This window comes from Pongo pygmaeus, chromosome 7 (genome assembly GCF_028885625.2).
Source record: "Pongo pygmaeus isolate AG05252 chromosome 7, NHGRI_mPonPyg2-v2.0_pri, whole genome shotgun sequence".
NCBI lineage: Eukaryota > Metazoa > Chordata > Mammalia > Primates > Hominidae > Pongo > Pongo pygmaeus.
The window spans coordinates 1,642,319-1,663,021 of record NC_072380.2 but is presented as its reverse complement, the minus strand read 5'-3'; the positions used below and the strand labels follow the sequence as shown (position 1 = coordinate 1,663,021).

Here is a 20,703-nt window from a genome sequence, read left to right as displayed (position 1 = left end):
TGTCCCGACTTAATTACCGAAGCCACGAAGACATCACCTATCATTTCCACAGAGTCCCACTCGGAAACGCGGCTGGCCAGCGCGATCTGAAACAGCGAGTGGCACTGTAGGATCTCTTTGACTCGGTAGAACACCGTCTTCAGCTTCCTCTCACTCAGAACCTTTGGCTCCATCTCAGACAGCGGCTTCTCATATTGCTAAGACAAAATGAGCAAAGACAGTTCAGACTTTTCTTTTTCAGAGCCTGGGTCTCGTTTTGTTGTCCAGGGTGGAGTGCAGTGGTGCGATCATGGCTCACCACAGCCTCAAACTCCTGGGCTCAAGCCATCCTCCCACCTCAGCCTCCCAAGTAACTGGATAATAGGCATGTTCCATGGGGGCGCGGCTGCTTCAGACATTTTTCTTTCTTTTTTTTTGAGACAGTCTCAGTCTGTCACCCGTGCTAGAGTACAATGGCATGATCTCAGCTCACTGCAACCTCTGCCTCCCGGGTTCAAGCAATTCTCCTGCCTCAGCCTCCCGAGTAGCTCGGACCATAGGCGCACACCACCACACCCTGCTAATATTTTGTATTTTAGTAGAGATGGGGTTTCACTGTGTTGCCCAGGCTGGTCTCGAACTCCTGAGCTCAGGCAATCCACCTGCCTCAGCCTCCCAAAGTGCTAGGATTACAGGGGTGAGCCACCCAGCCCGGCCCAGACATTTTTAAAGCTCAGATAAATGAATGTAAATATTCACTTACATAAATTATATTTATTTCAAAATAAATCATGACTTTTGATGTCAATATACAGACACAATACTTAGATCCTTTTGAGAATTTTGCAAATTTGCATGTTATGTTTCATAAACATATATGCTTTGCATTTATGTATCAAAATGTATATACATAAGAAAGAATAATAAAAATGTATGTATTATGTAACATGACATTTAAGTACCTCCAAAATCCTCTTAAGAGCATCTACGTAGTTCTTTTCACTGTCGACAACTGAACCCAGTATATATCTTCTTACAACCTGTTGGAAATTTGAAAGTACAATGATAGAAAACTGCTTTATAATACATACAGACACATTTTACTTCTACGCTGAGGCTTGCTGATAAATAACTTTTCTATTTTTAGAAAACAGTGCATAAGGGTAGCCTAATTAAATAACATTACAGGTACAAAACATACTTTGCCCCATTAATACAATTATATAATGTCTTAAACCTCAAACTATGAACTATAACTACCATTGGGACAAAAAAAATTACAGCACTGAAAAGAAATTCCTTCACTTATGCAACGATAATATACTGAATTAACTGATTGTATTTTATGTATCCAACATTCAGGTAGATGATACTTCCTATGAATTCAGGATAAAAAATAGTTCCAGTCTTGATCAATGAATGTTATTAGCAACACTTATCTAAAATCCTTATTCCAAAGTTCTAAGAAAACAAAGTTTGTGGAATGTGGAGGAATCTTTTTTTTTCTGCAAAGATCTTTCAACCATCCAAAGATCTACCTATCAGGCCAAGAATGTGGACAGTAAATTATTCATGTCACTTAGAGGTGCAAAAAAAAAAATCTCTACAATCTGACATGTTTGCAATCAAAACCTGACGTTATTTTCTATCTTGCTTTTCATCACTGAAGCACACACAATCGACTTGTGGCTGTAAGATCTTGTGAAAGGCCAATGAGGACGCCCGGCATTTTCCTCATTCTAAACACAGTCCAGCTAGTGATCATTGTACTTTCAACTTGCCAATTCATGGAAAACAGAGCAAAATAGGGCAATGGAGTTGCTCCTAAACCAGCATGCACACCCACGCATATGAACACATGCCCGGGGCACGCCACCCCATATACATGCAAGATAACACATACGTGCATGCACAGAAACACACCACACACACACATGCACACACACGGATACACCAGTGTAGTATCAGGCTACCTGCAGCCCTGGATTATGCTATTTGAACGGACTGCATTGCCACCTAGCGGGCAAAAAGCATTTTTCACAAAGGAAATTTCTCTGGTTAAAAAGATTGCAGGGCAACCAAGATTTACAAAACCTGATTAACAAGGGAGAGATTACTCTTTTTAGAGAAAGGATTATTCCATTCCCAAAAGACAAAAATCAACCCTTCTAAAATACCCAAAGAAGAAACTGATGTATTAAAAAAATACAGATGTGGCTGGGATTAAAAACACACACACACACACACACACACACACACACACACACGGGTGCGCACGCATGTGCGTGCACGCACACACACACGCACAAAGCTAGAAGCTGGGAAGCTGCAGCTGCTGCTGCTGACTGATTCACAGGAAACGTCAGAGCACAGAGGCTTCCCTTTCAAACGAGAGCTTAGAACCCAAAGGCCCCCCTCCCATCATCAAACCCAGGCCAGTCTTTCTTCTGAAATTCAGATTCCCAAACACTATCCCAAGGCTCCTGAGTCACAGCTGTGGGGGTCAAACATAAAAATGTATTTGTGTATATATACATATAATATATATAATATGTTATATACTATACTATATATATTATTGATATGTGTACCTATATTATGTATATATATAATTTATATGTGTATATATATTATGTATGTATATTTTTTAAAGTCCTGAGATGATACTAATATAGTATCAGGTCAAAAGATCTGGAATAGGTATAATATTAAAATACAAAAACAAAACCAATCTCCTGGGTTTCATGGCTACTGCATGTGATGTCAGTCTTTTTGGCAGTTCAATCTGACACATCGAATTGTATGCACACTAAGGGGTGGGACAGGGAGCCTCCAGTGCTCAGGAAGAGTGTCACTCTCTTCCTGAGAAGCCTGACCTAAAGTCATAGAGGAGAAATCCATCCTGAAGGCAGCCCCCACAGGGAGGATCCCCGGCATGAAGGTCACGGGGCAACTGGACAAAGCCAGGGCTGGAGGACAATCAGAGAGGCTCCTAGGCCTGAGCCTGGAGAGCTGTGGATGGTGCCTGGGCCTGGCCCAGCCTGACCTTCCTCATGTCCTCACCGGGAATGGGGATGGGACAGGATCCTCTGTCCTCCAGCATCAAGGGTACTTTCCAAGTAAAGAACAACCCTTCTTTATTTCAAAAAGAACATTTTCCTTTTTCCACCCCCAAATTAGGCATGCAAAGAATGTTTAATATACAGCATTTTAGAGTTATGTTTCCCTTAATTCAATTCTAGAGGAGAACAAGAATTAAAGAGCATCAATACCTTCCATTTAACCACTCAAGAGAAAACTCCCAGGGACAACACATTTGGCAGGAGGAAAACAAAATCGATGTGAATCATGACTACAATAAAGAAACCTGCATGAAAAAATGCAGAAATCCTAAATACTGCTAAGTTTCTAATCCTAATCCCAGCTATCACCTAATTGAAACTGACAGCACTGTGCTAACACAACACAGAGACCTTGCTATACAGGACTTCACTGAACCATTATTGGTGTGATAAGCAAGATGGAAATAGACATTAAAATCCACCCTTCAAAGAAAAGGAAAACTGAACTTCAGAAATTAACTACTAGACAAAAGTAACAGATCATCAGAGCAAAAAACAGAATTTCATCCAGGTCTGTGAGACTAATTTGGGAAGCTTAAACCCTTTACAGAAACCATAAAACAATGAACAGTCACCACCAATTCGCTGACCAAATCCACCAAAATCAGTACCCAACAGACAGGCACTTGGAAAAGTGCCATACGGCAAAAAGGTCAAACCATCTTTCCTCTGATATGTGCACACACCCCTACTAATCACTACTCACTCTCTCTTCACAGAACCTCGACTCTTACCCAGTGACACCCCACAGACCCCGTGACCCACTCAGTGTCTCCTCACAGACCCCTCACACCCCACTGTCTCCTAACAAACCCTAACCCCAGTGTCTGCTCACAACTCTCACCCCAGTCATCGTCTCCTCACAGACCCCTCACACCCAATTCAGAGTCTCCTCACTACCCTCACCTGACTCAGTGTCCCCTCACAGACCCTCACCCCACTCACTGTCTACTCACAACTCTCACCCCACTCAGTGTCTCCTCACAGACCCCTCACACCCCACTTAGTGTCTCCTCACAACCATCACCCTACTCAGTGTCTCCTCACAACCATCACCCCACTCAGTGTCTCTTCATAACCTTCGCCAAACTCAGTGTCTCCTCACAGACCCGTCTCGCCCCACTCAGAATCTCCTCACAACCCTCACCCCACCCAGTGTCTCCTCACAACACTCACCCCACTCACTGTCTCCTCACAACCTCACCCCATTCAGTGTCTCCTCACAACCCTCACCCCACTCAGTGTCTCCTCACAACCCTTACCTCACTCAGTGTCTCCTTACAGACTCCTCACCCAATTCAGTGTCTCCTTACATACCCATGACCCCACTCAGTGTCTCCTCACAGACTCCTCACCCCACTCAGTATCTGCTCACAACCCTCACCCCATCAGTGTCTCCTCAGAACCCTCACTGCACTCAGTGTCTCTTCATAACCCTCACCCCACTCAGTGTCTCCTCACAACCCGCACCCCATTCAGTGTCTCCTCACAGACACTCATCCCCTCAGTGTCTCCTCACAACCCTCACCCCACTCAGTGTCTCCTCACAAACCCTAAACCCACTCAGTGTCTCCTCACAACCCGCACCCTATTCAGTGTCTCCTCACAGACACTCACCCCACTCAGTGTCTCCTCACAGACCCCTCACACCACACTCATTGTCTCCTCGCAACCCTCACCCCATTCAGTGTCTCCTAACAACCCTTACCCCACTAAGTGTCTCTTCACAGACCCCTCACACCCCACTCAGTGTCTCTTCACAGACCCCTCACACCCCACTCAGTGTCTCTTCACAGACCCCTCACACCCCACTCAGGGTCTCTTCACAGATCCCTCACACCCCACTCAAAGTCTCCTCACAGAGCCCTCACACAGCATTCAGCGTCTCCTCAAAAGCCCTCACCCCACTCAGTGTCTCCTCACAACCCTCACCCCACTCAGTGTCTCCTCACAGACCCCTCACCCAATTCAGTGTCTCCTCACAGACCCCGCACCCCACTCAGTGTCTCCTCAAAGACTCCACCCAACTCAGTGTCTCTTCACAACCCTCACCCCCTCAGTGTCTCCTCACAACCCTCACCCCACTCCGTGTCTCCTCACAGACACCTCACACCCCACTCAGTGTCTCCTCACAGCCCTCACCCAACTCAGTGTCTCCTCACAGACACCTCACAATGCACTCAGTGTCTCCTCACAAACTCATCCCACTCAGTGTCTCCTCCCAGACCCCTCACCTGACTCAGTGTCTCCTCACAACCCTCACCACACTCAACGTCTCCTCACACACCCCTCACACCGCACTCAGTGTCTCCCTACATACCCCTCACCCCACTCAGTGTCTCCTCACAGCCCTCACCCCACTCAGTGTCTCCTCACAACTCTCACCCCACTCAGTGTCTCCTCACAACTCTCACCCTACTCAGTGTCTCCTCACAACCCTCACCCCACTCAGTGTCTCCTCACAACAGTCACACCACTCAGTATCTCCTCACAACCCTCACCCCACTCAGTGTCTCCTCACAACCCTCACCCCACTCAATGTCTTAACAAAAACCCTCACCCCACTCAGTGTCTCCTCACACACCCTTCACACCGCAATCATTGTCTCCTCACAACCCTAACCCCACTCACTGTCTCCTCACAGACCCCTCACACCGCATTCAGTGTCTCCTCACAACCGTCACCCCACTCAGTGTCTCCTCACAACCCTCACCCCACTCAGTGTATCCCTACAGACCCTCCACACCCCATTCTGAGTCTCCTCACAGACCCCTCACACCCCATTCAGTGTCTCCTCACAAATGCTCACCCCACTCAGTCTCCTGAAAACCCTACCCCACTCAGTGTCTCATCACAACCCTCATCGCACCTCGTGTCTCCTCAAAGGCCCCTCACACCCCACTAAGTTTTTCCTCACAAACCCTTCACACCCCACTTAGTGTCTCCTCAGAACCTTCACCCCCACTCAGTGTCTCCTCCCAAACACTCACCCCACTCATTATCTCCTCAAAAACCCTCACCCCACTCAGTGTTTCCTCACGACTCTCACCCCACTCCATGTTTCCTCACGACTCTCACCCCACTCCGTGTTTCCTCACAACTCTGACCCCACTCAGTGTCTCCTCACAGATCCCTTACCCCATTCAGTGTCTCCTCACAACCCTCACCCCACTCAGTGTCTCCTCACAACCCTCAACTCGTTCAGTGTCTCCTCACAGATCCCTCACCCCACTCAGTGTCTCCACACAGACTCCTCACCCCATTCAGTGTCTCCACACAGACTCCTTACCCCACTCAATGTCTCCTCAATAACCCCCACCCCACTGTCTCCTCACAACCCTCACCACACTGTCTCCCACAAATCTCACCCCACTCAGTGTCTCTTCACAACCCTCACCCCACTCACTGTCTCCTCACAGCCCTCCACACTCAGTGTTTCCTCACAAGCCTCACCTGATTGTCTCCTCATAACCCTCACCCCACTCAACGTCTCCTCACAATCCCTCACCTCATTCACTGCCTCCTCACAGACCTCTCACACCCCACTTAGAGTCTCCTCACAGACTCGAACCCCACTCAGTGTCTCCTCAAACACTTCACCCCACTCAGATCTGTGTCTCCTCACAGATCTTTCAAACCCATCAGTGTCTCCTCACAACCCTCACCCCACTCAGTGTTGCTTCACAGATCCCTCACACCCCACTCAATGTCTCCTCACAACCCTCACGCCACTCGGTTTCTCCTCAGAACCTTCACCCCCTCTCAGTGTCTCCTCACAACCCTTACCCCACTCAGTGTCGCCTCACAAACCCTCACTCCACTCAGGGTCTCCTCACAACTCTCACCCTCACTGCCCCCTAACAAAGCTCACCCCATGCAGTGTCTCCTCACAAACCTTCACCCCAACTATTTTCTCTTCACAACCCTCACCCCACTAAGTGTCTCCTCACAACCTTCACCCCACCTAGTGTCTCCTCCCAACCTTCACCCCCTCAGTGTCCCCTCAGACCCCTCAACCCACTCAGTCACCTCACAGACTCCTCACCCCACTCAGTGTCTCCTCACATACACCTCATCCCACTCAGTGTGTCCTCACAACTCTCACTCCACTCAGTGTCTCTTCACAACCCTCACACCACACTCATTGTTTCCTCACATACACCTCATCCCATTCAGTGTGTCCTCACAACTCTCACTCCACTCAGTGTCTCTTCACAACCCTCACACCACACTCATTGTTTCCTCACAACACTCACCCCACTCAGTGTCTCCTCACAGACCCCTCACACTGCATTGTTTCCTCACAATCCCCACACCCCACTTAGTGTCTGCTCACAATCCTCACCCCACTCAGTGTCTCCTCACAACCGTCACCCCACTCAGTGTATCCCCACAGACCCTTCACACCCCATTCAGAGTCTCCTCACAGACCCCTCACACTCCATTCAGTGTCTCCTCACAAACACTCACTCCACTCAGGGTCTCCTCAAAACCCTACCCCATTGAGTGTCTCATCACAACCCTCTCCACACCTCGTGTCTCCTCAAAGGCCCCTCATACCCCACTAAGTTTTTCCTCACAAACCACTCACACCCCACTCAGTGTCGCCTCAGAAACTTCACCCCCACTCAGTGTCTCCTCACACACCTCACCCCACTCAGTGTCTCCTCACAGATCCCTTACCCCATTCAGTGTCTCCTCACAGACCCCTCATACCCCACTCAGTGTCTCCTCACAACCCCCACCCCACTCAGTGTCTCCTCACAGACTTCCCACACCGCATTCAGTGTCTCCTCACAACTGTCACCCCACTCAGTGTCTCTTCAAAACCCTCACCCCACTGAGTGTATCCCCACAGACCCTTCACACCCTATTCAGAGTCTCCTCCACAGACCCCTCACACCCCGTTCAGTGTCTCCTCACAACTCTCACCCCACTCAGTGTCTCTTCACAGACCCCTCACACTGCACTCAGTGTTTCCTCACAGACCCCTCACCCCACTCAGTGTCTGCTCACAATCCTCACCCCACTCAGTGTCTCCTCACAACCCTCACACCACTCAGTGTCTCCTCACAAACCCTCACCCAACTTAGTGTTTCCTCAGAACCCTCACCACACTCCATGTCTCCTCACAACTCTCAACGCACTCAGTGACACCTCACAGACCCCTCACACCCCAATCAGTGTCTCCTTATACCCCTCACCCCATTCAGTGTCTCCTCACAGAACCCTCAACCAACTCAGTGTCTCCTCACAACCCTCATCTCACTCAGTGTCTCCTCACAAACCTCACCCAATTCAGTGTCTCCTCACATACCCTCACGCCACTCAGTGTTTCCTCACAACCCTCACTCCACTCTGTGTTTTCTCACAACTCACACCGCACTCCATGACTCCTCACAGACCCCTCACCCCACTCAGTGTCTCCACACAGACTCCTTACCCCATTCAGTGTTTCCTCAAAACCCCTCACCACACTTGTCTCCTCACAGACCCCTTACTTTACTCAGTGTCTCACTACTCCTCATCCCACTCAGTGTTTCCTCAGAGATGCCTCACATCACTCAGTGTCTCCTCACATACCCCTCACTCCACTCAGTATCTCCTCACAACCCTTACCCCACCCAGTGTCCCCTCACAACCCTCACCCCACTCAGTGTCTCTTCACAATGCACACCCAATTCAGTGTCTCCTCATAAACCCTCACCCCACTCAATGATTCCTCACAGACCTTTCACACCTCATCCAGTGTCTCCTCACAACCCTCACCCCACTCAGTGTCTCCTCACAGACCCCTCACACCCCACTCAGTGTCTCCTCACAACGCACACTCCACTCAGTAGCTCCTCAGAACCTTCACCCCCACTCCGTGTCTCCTAACAACCCTTACCCCACTCAGTGTCTCCTCACAGACCCCTCATACCCCACTCAGTTTCTTCTCACAGACCCCTCACACCTCACTCAGTGTCTCCTCACAACCCTTACCCCACTCAGTGTCTCCTCACAACACTCACCCCACTCAGTGTCTCCTGACAAACCCTCACCCTACTCAGTGTCTCCTCACAACCCTCACCCCTTTCAGTGTCTCCTCACAAACCCTCACCCTACTCAGTGTCTCCTCACAACCCTCACCCCATTCAGTGTCTCCTCACAACCCTCACCTCATTCAGTGTCTCCTCACAACCCTCACCTCATTCAGTGTCTCCTCACGACCTTCACCCCACTCTGTGTTTTCTCACAACTCACACCGCACTCCGTGACTCCTCACAGACCCCTCACCCCACACTCAGTGTCTCCAAACAGACCCTTCACCCCATTCAGTGTCTCCTCACAAACCCCCCACCCGACTCCATGTTTCCTCCCCACCCTCACTCCATAGTGTCTCCTCATAACCGTCACCCCACTCAAAGTCCCCTCACAAACCCTCATCCCACTCAATATCTCCTCACAACCCTCCCCCCACTCAGTGTCTCCTAACAAACCTCACCCCACTCACTGTCTCTTCACAACTCTCACCCCACTCACAGTGTCTCATCACAGACCCCTCACACCCCACTCAGTGTCTCCTCATGGACCCTTCACCCCAATCACTGTCTCCTGACGACCTGCACCCCACTCCGTGTTTTCTTGCAACTCTCACGGCACTTGGTGACTCCCCACAGACCCCTCACACCCCACTCAGTGTATCCTCAGAACTTTCACCTCTCCTCAGCATCTCCCCACAACCCTTACTCCACTCACTGTCTCATCACAACCCTCACCGTACTCATTGTCTCCTCACAAACCCTCACCTCACTCCGTGTCTCCTCAAAACCCTCATCCCATCTAGTGTCTTTTCACAAACCCTCATCCCACTCAGTATCTCCTCACAAACCCTCACCCCACCTAGTGTCTCCTCACAAACCCTCTTCCCACTCAGTGTCTCCTCGCAACCCTCACACCACTCACTGTCTCCTCACAGACCCCTCACATCACACTCAGTGTCTCCTCACAGACTCTCAGCTCACTCACAGTCTCCTCACAACCCTCACCTGCTCAGGGACTTCTCACAGACCCCTCACCTCACTCAGTCTCCTCACAGACTCCTCACCCAGCTCAGTTTTCCTCACGTACCCGTCATCCCACTCAGTGTCTCCTCACAGACCCTTCACACCCCACTCAGGGTCTGGCATCGTCTCTTTCACACTCACCCCCGCACCCTGCCCACTGGTCTTCAGCTCAGGCCACTGTCTTGGCTTGGGCCATGTGTCCTCAAGGTCTCCCGACTCTTCTGGTCCTGAGTCACTCACACTCCTGTTATGATTCCTGTTTAGTCCCTCATCTGCTAGGAAGCATTTCCCCTGTGCTTTTCCCTTCTTTTGCTATTTTTGGTTTTCGGCTTCATCACTACACTAAGTTCTCAGAGTGCAGGATCCAAGTCCCTCTCACATGGTGTGTCCTCACCAGAACAGGTACCCCACATGCAGTGAGGGCCCCAGATAGTAGAGGACTGGTCAGTGTGTTATCCTATTCAGCGCCTCATAGGACTGGCAAGAAGGTGTTCAGCCATGAACCGCTTTTATAACTCCTGAGCATGAAGTGAGGTCGGTGAGCTGCACAGCATGCACAGGAGAAAGCACTAGATCCTCTGTTCCTGGTAAAGGTTGTCAACCATCCCCCTGGACGTGTGGCAGCCCAGATCACATGGCCCCAGTGAGCATAGACAGGTTAGGAGCAGGCTGTGATGGGAGAGACTGAGATCAGACATGACCCCTTCCTCGCATAGCTGGAGGACGCAGTTCTGATGATCAACCTCCTCCGAGTCCAGGCTTCCTTACAGAGTATACAAGGACGGCAAGGGGATTTGCAAGGATGAAATGCAGTGAAACACACCAGGGACCGGGCATGGGGCCTGCACAGAGCATGCACACCCATGAGTGACAGCTGCTCAACAACTGTCTCCAAGCTCTGTTGACATATTCCATCCCGTCACTCGTGTGATGCTGCTGACAAAACTAATACTTCAGTCATCGCTGTTCAATTCCAGTGAAATGTAAGCTTCCTATTTCAGCCTGGCCGATTATGAACAGCTCGCAGGTATCCCTTTTCATCTCTTTTTTCAAATGCTTTTCAACACAGTCACTAAGCATTTCTGTGTTGTTTTTCTTTAATCTGACAATGCTCTCTCTCACTCTCTGCCTACCTGTATCAGGGATCTCCCCAGATCCGTGGATTACACATGTGTCTGCCTATCCATCCTGGTGTCCATGATTTGCACCTCGCTGCCCATGTGGGAAACAACTCCCATCATCCCAAAGTATCAGCCCCTGCTGCTAAAGGCCTGCAAACTCGGTGCTGTCACTCTGGTTCCTCAAGTTTTCTCTTCCTTTTACCCTAAGACAATCCAATGAAAACCACTGATTTTTTCCCTTCTGCTACCAAGTTTCAGATTTCTAAGAAATGCATTATATTCAGATTTAATTAGTTACTGAAAATCTGTCATTTTCATCTCAGTCTCAGGTAGCTACATACACATACTGACCATACAAACCCACACTCTGTCTCTGTGAAAGTAAAAACTGTGTGACTGACTCCCACGAAGAATGCAAGTTCCTCCCCTTTCTCACAGTTACACTCAAGGGTGCTGTCCAAAATATTTAAGGACCAGAAGGGCCTGAGTCCAGGCCACAGCTGCTGACCAGGGTCCCCCCAGACCCTTGCTGAGCCCAGCAGTAAGCCTCTAAGTGCTGGGCCAGGAGCCTACAGTAGAGGGCCCGAGTGGATGCAGAGTTTGAGACAGCAGATATTTACCAGCCAGCATCAAACATACAAATATTTAAAAACTAGCACAGCTCTGCTGGTCAACAGCCCCTGAGTGTCAGCTCTGCTCATCTCACCTGCTGCTGAGATAAACCCTCGGGCATCGGGGTCAAGATGGCTTCCGGGTGCTTGCAGTCAACATCAATGAACAGATTCTGTTCTTCCTCAAGAGAAGATCTGTGATCTTAAAAAAAAGTCAAAATGCATGAGTTTTACATTGAAATAATATATTCAGAACACTATAGTACAGTAAAAACAATCAAATAAATATTTTGTGTAGACCTTTCAATTTTCCATGCTTACTTGACACCCAGCTATTATTAAGTTGAATTTTTAACAAATCCAATAAAATATTCTTTTCAGAGGGTAATACAGTATTTGTCTGTATTTGAAATTTTCAGTATTTAAAGTTTAACTTCAAAAGGGAGAGGTGCCATTTGAATAGCTAGATAGTAAAGTGGCAATATTTTGGAATCTTAGTCTTTTAGAATATTTCATAAATTAAATATTTTAGTTTCTTAATCTATAAAATATCACAATCAGAAACAAGGAAACACAGCTAAGAATGGCTAAGAACAGTCATTGAAAACTGAGGTGAGTCAAAAGTCATTGAAAACTGAGGTGGCACTTAGTATATTTCTTGTGTCTCTCTCACTGGATGCCTTAAGAAGCACAACTTTCCAAAACTCAAACAGTTTAAACAAAAACTAAATTCACAGTCGGGCGTGGTGGCTCACTCCCCTAATCCCAGCACTTTGGGAGACCGAGATGGTAGAATCGCTTGAGCCCAGGAGCTCAAGACCAGCCTGGGCAACATAGCAGACTCCATCTCTACAAAAAATTTAAAAATTAGCCAGGCATGGTGGTGAGCACCTGTATGTCTAGCTAGTCAGGAGGCTGAGGCAGGAGGATCACCTGAGCCCGGGAGGTGTAGGCTGTAGTGAGCTGTGGTCGTGCCACTGCACTCCAGCCTGGACGACAGACTGAGACTCTGTCTCTAAAAAACAAGAAAATGCCTACATTCATTTTTTAAAACACAGCTAACTACATTAAAGCATCCACAAAATGGCTGGAAATCAGAAAAGCACAGGCACTTTTAGAGGATAGAAACCTGAGTTTTTCTAGTTCAAAGATCCCAAACCCTGGCTGCACAGAAACATCTATCTAAGGGGCTTTAAAACCTACTGATGCGCAGACTTTTCCCTCAGAGATCAACAGATCAGCCAGGGAAGGAGGGCCTGGCACCAGCATGTTTAAAAGCTTTCTAGTTAATTCTTAGGTACAACCAGGACGAAGAATGAAATTCTGTCCAAGCGTCTCATTTTATGGCTTAGGAAACTCGGGTTGGGAGGTTAGGGATTTGCCCTTTTTGGGAGGTTAGGGATTTGCCCTTTTTGGGAGGTTAGGGATTTGCCCTTTTTGGGAGGTTAGGGATTTGCCCTTTTTGGGAGGTTAGGGATTTGCCCTTTTTGGGAGGTTAGGGATTTGCCTTTTTTTTTTTTTCTCTCTTGAGATGGAGTCTCGCTCTGTCTCCCAGGCTGGAGTGCAGTGGCGCGATCTTGGCTCACTGCAAGCTCCGCCTCCCGGGTTCATGCCATTCTCCTGCCTCAGCCTCCTGAGTAGCTGAGACTACAGGCACCCGCCGCCATGCCCGGCTAATTTTTTAAATATTTTTAGTAGAGACGGGGTTTCACCGTGTTAGCCAGGATGGTCTTAATCTCCTGACCTCGTGATCTGCCCGCCTCGGCCTCCCAAAATGCTGGGATTACAGGCATGAGCCACCACGCCCGGCCAAGGATTTGCCTATTAAACTGCCGCATCTCTCCAACTGACCCTCAAAAGAGTACCCCTAAACCAGAGACAAAGCACGACCTGCTCCCAGGGCCTGAGTCAGGGCTTCTCAGACTGTCCCACACACCCAGTCCCGGGGGACTCTGCCAGCCTGCAAATCCTGGCTCAGGGGCCTGGCATGGGCTCCGGGTGGGCAGTTGTGATCAGCTCCTGGGATCTGGGCCCCAGTCGGGGGGTTGCTGCTGGTAGCAGACACACTCCTTGAGGCAGTGAATGTGGCTCCAAATCCCAACTCCTCACTGGACAGAGCTGCCTGTGCTTTCCAGGGGCTGTGTAAATATGGCCACCTCCCCAAAGGCTGTCCTTTGCTGCCCTGAGCACCTCATGGCACCTCATCAGGGCACAGTACTACTGCACATTTTATTAGAATGCACCTGCCCGTCTCCATCACCAAATAAACCCCTCGGGGATGCTGACAGCTTTCCCCCACCTTGTCTGAGATGCCGAGCACTTCATTAGGACTGAAAGAGGAAAAGGCCTCCTGAGTTACACCATGTCATACCAATTACAAATCATATCCGAGGCCGTTCCTTGAGGGAAAACGTGACTGTAAAGTCCCTTCCAAGTACAGATATTAGCAAATGCTACTCACGTCCTAGCACCAGACAGGCACGTTAGAAAGCTGGAGAAACAACCACGAAATGCCAGGTCAGAGTCACAGCAACCCCTGTATGACAGTGAAGTCTCAGCCACCCTCCCGTAACTCGACCTTAGGACATCCGTGCACAAAGGCTCCGAGAAGTCTTCTCGGATGGTAAATGACCCCAGCCTGCCGCTTGTTGCCGCCGTGCACGACACCTCCACACCAGCTGCCTTTTCCACACATAACTGCACAGACCACCGCGCCTTCGTGAGATGTTTAGAAAAACCTGGAAATTCTGCTGTCTACTCCAAATCTCCCCTCACCAAGGAAAAGGTTCCTGAAATCCCAGTTCAGGATGCTCACGACCTCAGTCCCTGTGGGACCATGCCCAGGAGGGCCAATGTGCTATAAATACAGAGTCCAGTGCCAAGAATCCACAGTGACAGAGGCCCCTGCACAGCCCTTCCTATGTCCAGCCAGTGATTCTCAATGATTCTCTGCTGCTGGTGCCCTCAGTCTAAAACGCCACCCCCACAGGATGGGGAGGCCGGGGTCAGCAGGGCTGATTCAGACCCAAGCACTGAGCAGGCTGGTGCTCCCCAAGGCTGTGGGAGCCTGTGTGGCCGCCCCCCACCCCGAGTCCTCCCCACAACGTGTGGCCGCCTCCCCAACCCCATGTCCTCCCCACAAGAAGACCCGCAGGCACGGACCCTGCGCGATGAGAGACTTCGTCCTGATGAAGGAGCGGCCCCTCTTCACGGCTGCCCTGGTCCTCTCCAGCCCGTCCTTGGTGCCGTCCTTCGCAGCCTTCACGAGCTTCTGCATCTGCGATGGAGAGGGAGATGTGAGAACGGGACAGCGGCAGAACCCACCTGCGACTTTCATTTGCCTGTTTTAAAAGAATACTGTCAAGTAGTCTGGTTCTTGTGAGCGCATGTGTCACGTGCAGTTCTAGGCTAGGTTTTGTTTTGGTTTTGTTGGTTGGAAAAAAGGAAAAAACAGACCTTAAAAATACAGCCCTTCCTGGACATGGTGAAACATGTTCCCTGCTCCATTTACGGTATTATATGTGATCCACTCACACAAAGGGCTACGTGGGGGTCACAGGTGAGTCACTAACATGCACAAATGTCACACAACTCGCCCTGAATTAAATGGCAAAACAACTAACTGCAGACGCTCACAGCTCCAGTTCAGCCTTTTAACCTCCCCGGGGCTTCCCACTGCACCCCATGTTGGGGCATGGCCAGCTGTTGACAGGGCCGCCTTACACGGACCCAGCCTCAGCCACGGGGCTGAATGCAAGACCCTGGCAAATGCTGCAGACACGCATGGGACACACCCGAAAGAGGGTCGGGGTACAGCATGCTGCGGATGTCAGACTCGGAAGCCATGTCCCCCTGGCCTGGGGCTCCCTGCCTCCACTTCCTCGGCCAGAGCTGTGCTGGACACTCACGGCTGCCTAGACTTAGGGGCGTCTGAGGCGTCTCCTGCCATCTGATTTCTTATTCCTTAAAAACCCAACATCTGAGGTACTAGCCACTGGACGCTGAGTGATTCGTCTTTAAAAGATAATCTCTTATGGGACAACCGATGTCCCCATACCAGGGACCTCTCAAAGGGACCAGCAGTGCAGCTGAGAACCAGGCTCTCCTCACTCTGGGTCACATCACCGCGTGAGGGGCAGGGCTGCTGGGCACCAGCGTGCAGACAGTGTCGCTCTAGCCCTGGCCGTGTCTGCCTGCCCTGGACTTCCAAAAGCCTGAGGGCTGCCTTCCTGAAGTGTTCACCATGAACACCACACAACACGCATGGCCTCACACCCGCATCGCCTGCCCCAGCCCATCTCCATCACTTGCAAGCTGTCCCCCATCGACGGCGTTAACATCACGTCCCCCGTGGGCTCCCCTGCTCCTGCATCTCCCAACCCCACATGGGACCATGTCCTGCTGCCATTTCCTTGGCCCCTGCACCTACGTCCCCTGCCTCCCGCCTGATGCCGCAGACAGCCCTGCCCCGCCTGCGCGTTTGCGTCCTGCACAGCCTGTCCACATCCTGCACAGCCTGTCCACATCCTGCTCTTTCTCAACCCCAGACCTGGGCTGTGAACCCTTGGTTTTCAGCCAGCCCCATCAGGGTCCCCGGACAGAGAATCAGAGAACTGCAAACTGACAAACTGGAGGGCCGCCATGCTCCCTGAGCCCCAGAGCAGGCGAGACCCCGTGCAGAGCAGGTGAGACCTGGGGTTCCAGGTCACAGCCTCGGCCAAGTCTCCCAGCTCTCAGGGCTGACACGGGGCTGCTCTCACTAGGGGAAGCAAATGTACTGGGCCCGGCCCTGGCTGCTTCCCCAGCCTTCCTTCCCCACTTCCCACAGTGCCCTCACCTGCTTCAGCCAGGGCACTCCCCGTGTCTGTGACAATCTCCAAACGTAGCTCACACACCCCTCCCGTGGTTCTGATGGTATCCTCCACTCCTCAGAAACCCCGCCACACTGCCTGCAGCCTCCAGCAGGTCCCACCAGACACCCTGCAGGGGAACCAGCCGGATGCTGGATGTGACGGGGTAACACAGCTCCCAGGGGGCGGCTGTAGCTTCTGATGGCCCAAGCACAACAGGGCGGATGAGCCGGCTGCTCCAGAAGCTGTGTGGAGTGCACATCCCTTTCCAGTGAGTGCCACTCAACACATATGAATGATCACAAAATACCAGCAGGATAAAAGGTCAAATTGCAGGAAACAGTACTTGACAGTGCCCTTTTAAAAGACATCGTGCAGAACAGACTGTCACGACATTCAGGTCTGGCAGTTCTCAAGCATTCCGGTCTCAGGGGTCCTGGACGCTCTTAAAAATTATGGAGAGCCCAAATGGCTTTCGTTTACCAGGGTTTTATGTATCAATATTTACTGCATTTGAAGTTAAAACGCTGAAAAATTTTGGATATTTTTATAAATGTTCATTTAAAAAATAATCAACCTATTACATGTTATCTTAAATAACATTGATGAAAAATTGCTGTATTTTCCAAAACAAACAGAAAGTGGCATTGTTGTGCATTTCTGGAAACGCCTCTCACGTAGACAGCCGGATGGCGTTCCACCAGCGTGAGGCCACAGCTGTGGAGCCTCCAGAATGTTCCTGGGTTGCCCGTAAGAGGGAGAGAGTGAAAGGCACAGAGCGTCTCAGAGTCCACGTGAGCCCCAAAGCGTCGGGGGATTCCGGGAGCCCCGGACCACCCTTTGAGAACCGCTGCTGAGACAGCAAGGACCGACCGAGCCGCGCGGTTTTTCTTTACTGCCCGGCCGGCAAGTGGGGGCAGCGGCCGGGGGCAAGACTCTACCTTCAGTTCATGCTTCTGCCTGAGCTGCTGAATCTCCACCACGCCCACAGTGCTTGCCATCAAATCTCTCATCTTTTTCTCATAGTGCTCCTTTAAACGGGTTAGGTCATGAGAAAGCTACAGCATAAAGAGACACAGTCTTTTCACAAAAAGGCTCTTTTTGGTTCTTTGGGACAATTTTACATTGAGAGGATGCTGGCAGCGTCTGCAGTGGCACATCAGGCCTGTCCTGGCTGGGGGCTTCTGGGACTACATGTGAGAGTCCCCACTACTAGCCCGGTTGGTCCTTGAGAGATAAACGCACAAATAGTTGGCTGGGCGCGGTGGCTCACCCCTGTAATCCCACCACTTTAGGAGGCGGAGGTGGGAGGATCAATTGAGCTCAGGAGTTCAAGACTAGCCTGGGCCACGTGGTGAAACCCTGTCTCTATTAAAATTACGAAAATTAGCCAGGTGGGGTGGTGTGCGCCTGTGGTCCTAGCTACTTAGGAGGCTGAGGTGGGCAGATCGCTTGAGCCTGGGAAGTGGAGGCTGCAGTGAGCCGTGATGGTGCCACTGCCCTCCAGCCTGGGCGACAGAGTAAGACCCTGTCTCAAAAAAAAAAAAAAAAAAAAAAAAAGGAGAGATAAATGCAGAAATGAGTTAAACATGACATCAAAAGACAGACACTATCCAGACACCAGGCTAGAGTCTTCTCTGTGCTAGACAGGAGCAAATGCACGCACACACAAAATATCTGTGAAATCATTCGTTTACATTTTGGTGGAATCAAAATTATCCAATAAATAAAAATACATAAAATTATTTTTTATGTTGGCATCCAAGCAAAAGATACTTGTATTTAAACTGTACTGAAAGTGACATATTTTGGGGATGGCAGCACGGATTTTCAAGAGTCTCCAACCTGAGGTCACTTTCTAACTGACGGGACTGGGGACCGCCTGGATCCTTCTCCGTGTGGTCACAGACACTTCAGATGCACATGGCTGAGGCCCCACTGCTCGTCTCGGGGCATTTCTCATCTCACGGACACTTCAGGAAGTTTTTAATAAAATTCGAGATTTTTTGAGATGACTTTTGAACAACATATAGTTTTATTTTGGTCGTTTTTAAAATGTGACTATTTGAACGAGAAAACCTGGTGCTGCCTGCAGCACTTCCATCCTGGACAGGCCTAACCCACGGGCGCCCTGTCTGCACCCCACACAGTATTCCCATCCCCGGTCCAGGCCACTGTCCTGGCAACATGGAGGTGCAGGAGAGGCTGGAAATGCAGAGCCCGGCACTCCTGGGTTGTAATTCTGCACCACAAACCCACTGTGTGCTGGCTTTCCCCAGCTCTTCTCCCAGCAGGGAGGGCTGCTGAACCACTGGCACTGCCCGGGCAGTCAAGGGCTCCTCTGGGATATGGGTCCGCTCCAAGGCAAGGGCAGGGTCTCCTGAATTACTACCAAGGAGTGACTACTAATGCCTGTGGGCTCTTCAGTGGCCTGGCCCCTCTGTCCACAGCCCACCACAAAGGGGAAACTGAAGAGCATTTAACCCACGCTCCGAGGCACGCACCGAGCCTCCATCAGAGCCCAGCACTCTTCTTAAATCTCAGTTTAAATCAAGTGTCTGACTCAGCTACAGCAAGCTAAATATCATCTTAGTTATCAGCTGTTAAAAACTATAATTGCAGGCCGGGTGCAGTGGCTCATGCCTGTAATCCCAGCACTTTGGGAGGCTGAGGCAGGCAGATCACGAGGTCAGGAGTTCGAGACCAGCCTGGCCAATATGATGAAACCCCGTCTTTACTAAAAATACAAAAATTAGCTGGTAGTGGAAGGTGCCTATAATCCCAGCTACTTGAGAGACTGAGGCAGGAGAATTACTTGAATCTGGGAGGTGGAGGTTGCAGTGACCCGAGATCACGCCATTGTATTCCAGCCTGAGCGACAGGCAAGACTCCATTTCAAAGAAAAAAAAAACCGAAAAACTACAATTGCGGCTTCATTGGTTGTTTAAATCGCAGTTGTAATGATGACGGTGGCAGAAAAGATCTAATTCCTGGAAGAATTTGTGAATGAAACTGGGTAGGTGAGCTGACCGCCATGATCTAGTAGATTCTCCTTGAATTTCACGAGGCAGGTTCACAGAATATGAGAATTGTAGACAACCCATAATCACTTGTAAACCACAGGGATGTGGCAGCTATGTCCAGGAATGAAATCTCCGCTTACTGGGGGTTACTAGGGGACCGGAGGGATAACACCGGTTATTGCCAACTGTCACTATGGCGGGCATCCGGTCACCATCTCTATCAGTAACACGGGACTCGCTGGCCTCAGACGAGGACTGTGTGTGGCTTCCATCTCAGCCTCACACAGAAAGTACACAGACATCACTGTAGATGAGCACGAATCTATCCTTTTACAAATAGTCAAAAAATACTCTAACAACAAAACACCTGTGGCACGGCCCGGCACCACCAAGACCTGGGATGTGCCTCAGCTGAATGGTTCCCAGGTTCCATGACTCACAACCACCCAATTCCAGAATTCACGCCTTACAGCTCTGACATCCCACCTCGCACCCTAATCTCAAGACTTTTCCACAAAAAAAGTAAAATAAAAATTCTCTGTAAGAAAGGATCATCAGGCTGGGCGCGGTGGTTCACACCTGTAATCCCAGAACTTTGGGAGGCTGAGATGGGCAGATCACCTGAGGTCAGGGGTTCGAGACTAGCCTGGCCAACATAGGGAAACCCCATCTCTACTAAAAATACAAGAATTAGCTAGGAGTCCTGGCAGGCACCTGTAATCCCAGCTACTTGGGAGGCTGAGGCAAGAGAATGGCTTAAACCCGGGAGGTGGAGATTGCAGTGAGCTGAGGTTGCGCCATTGCACTCCAGCCTGGGAGACAGAACGAGACTCCATCTCAAAAAAAAGAAAAAGAAAAAAGAAAGGATTGTCACAAGTCAGTTTAGAAGCTTTTGTCCCGTAACATCTTCTATTTTTACATCTTCCTGTTCATGCTGAACATGCTAAA

General features: G+C 50.0%; 1 protein-coding gene across 3 annotated transcripts in view; it reads right to left on the bottom strand.

Moving 5' to 3' along the window:
* ARHGEF10 (Rho guanine nucleotide exchange factor 10) overlaps window positions 1-20,703 on the bottom strand; it is a 143,068-nt gene that overhangs the window by 67,729 nt on the left and 54,636 nt on the right. For 2 of the 3 annotated variants that reach the window (XM_054497977.2, XM_063668496.1), the window contains exons 9-13: window positions 17,674-17,790; window positions 15,045-15,159; window positions 11,978-12,084; window positions 942-1,019; window positions 18-197 (exon numbers count right to left, since the gene is read on the bottom strand). In XM_054497977.2, coding sequence (XP_054353952.1) covers window positions 18-197; window positions 942-1,019; window positions 11,978-12,084; window positions 15,045-15,159; window positions 17,674-17,790 — 597 coding nt within the window. The remainder of the gene's footprint in view (window positions 1-17; window positions 198-941; window positions 1,020-11,977; window positions 12,085-15,044; window positions 15,160-17,673; window positions 17,791-20,703) is intronic. The other variant, XM_054497978.2, reaches the window with a different exon arrangement.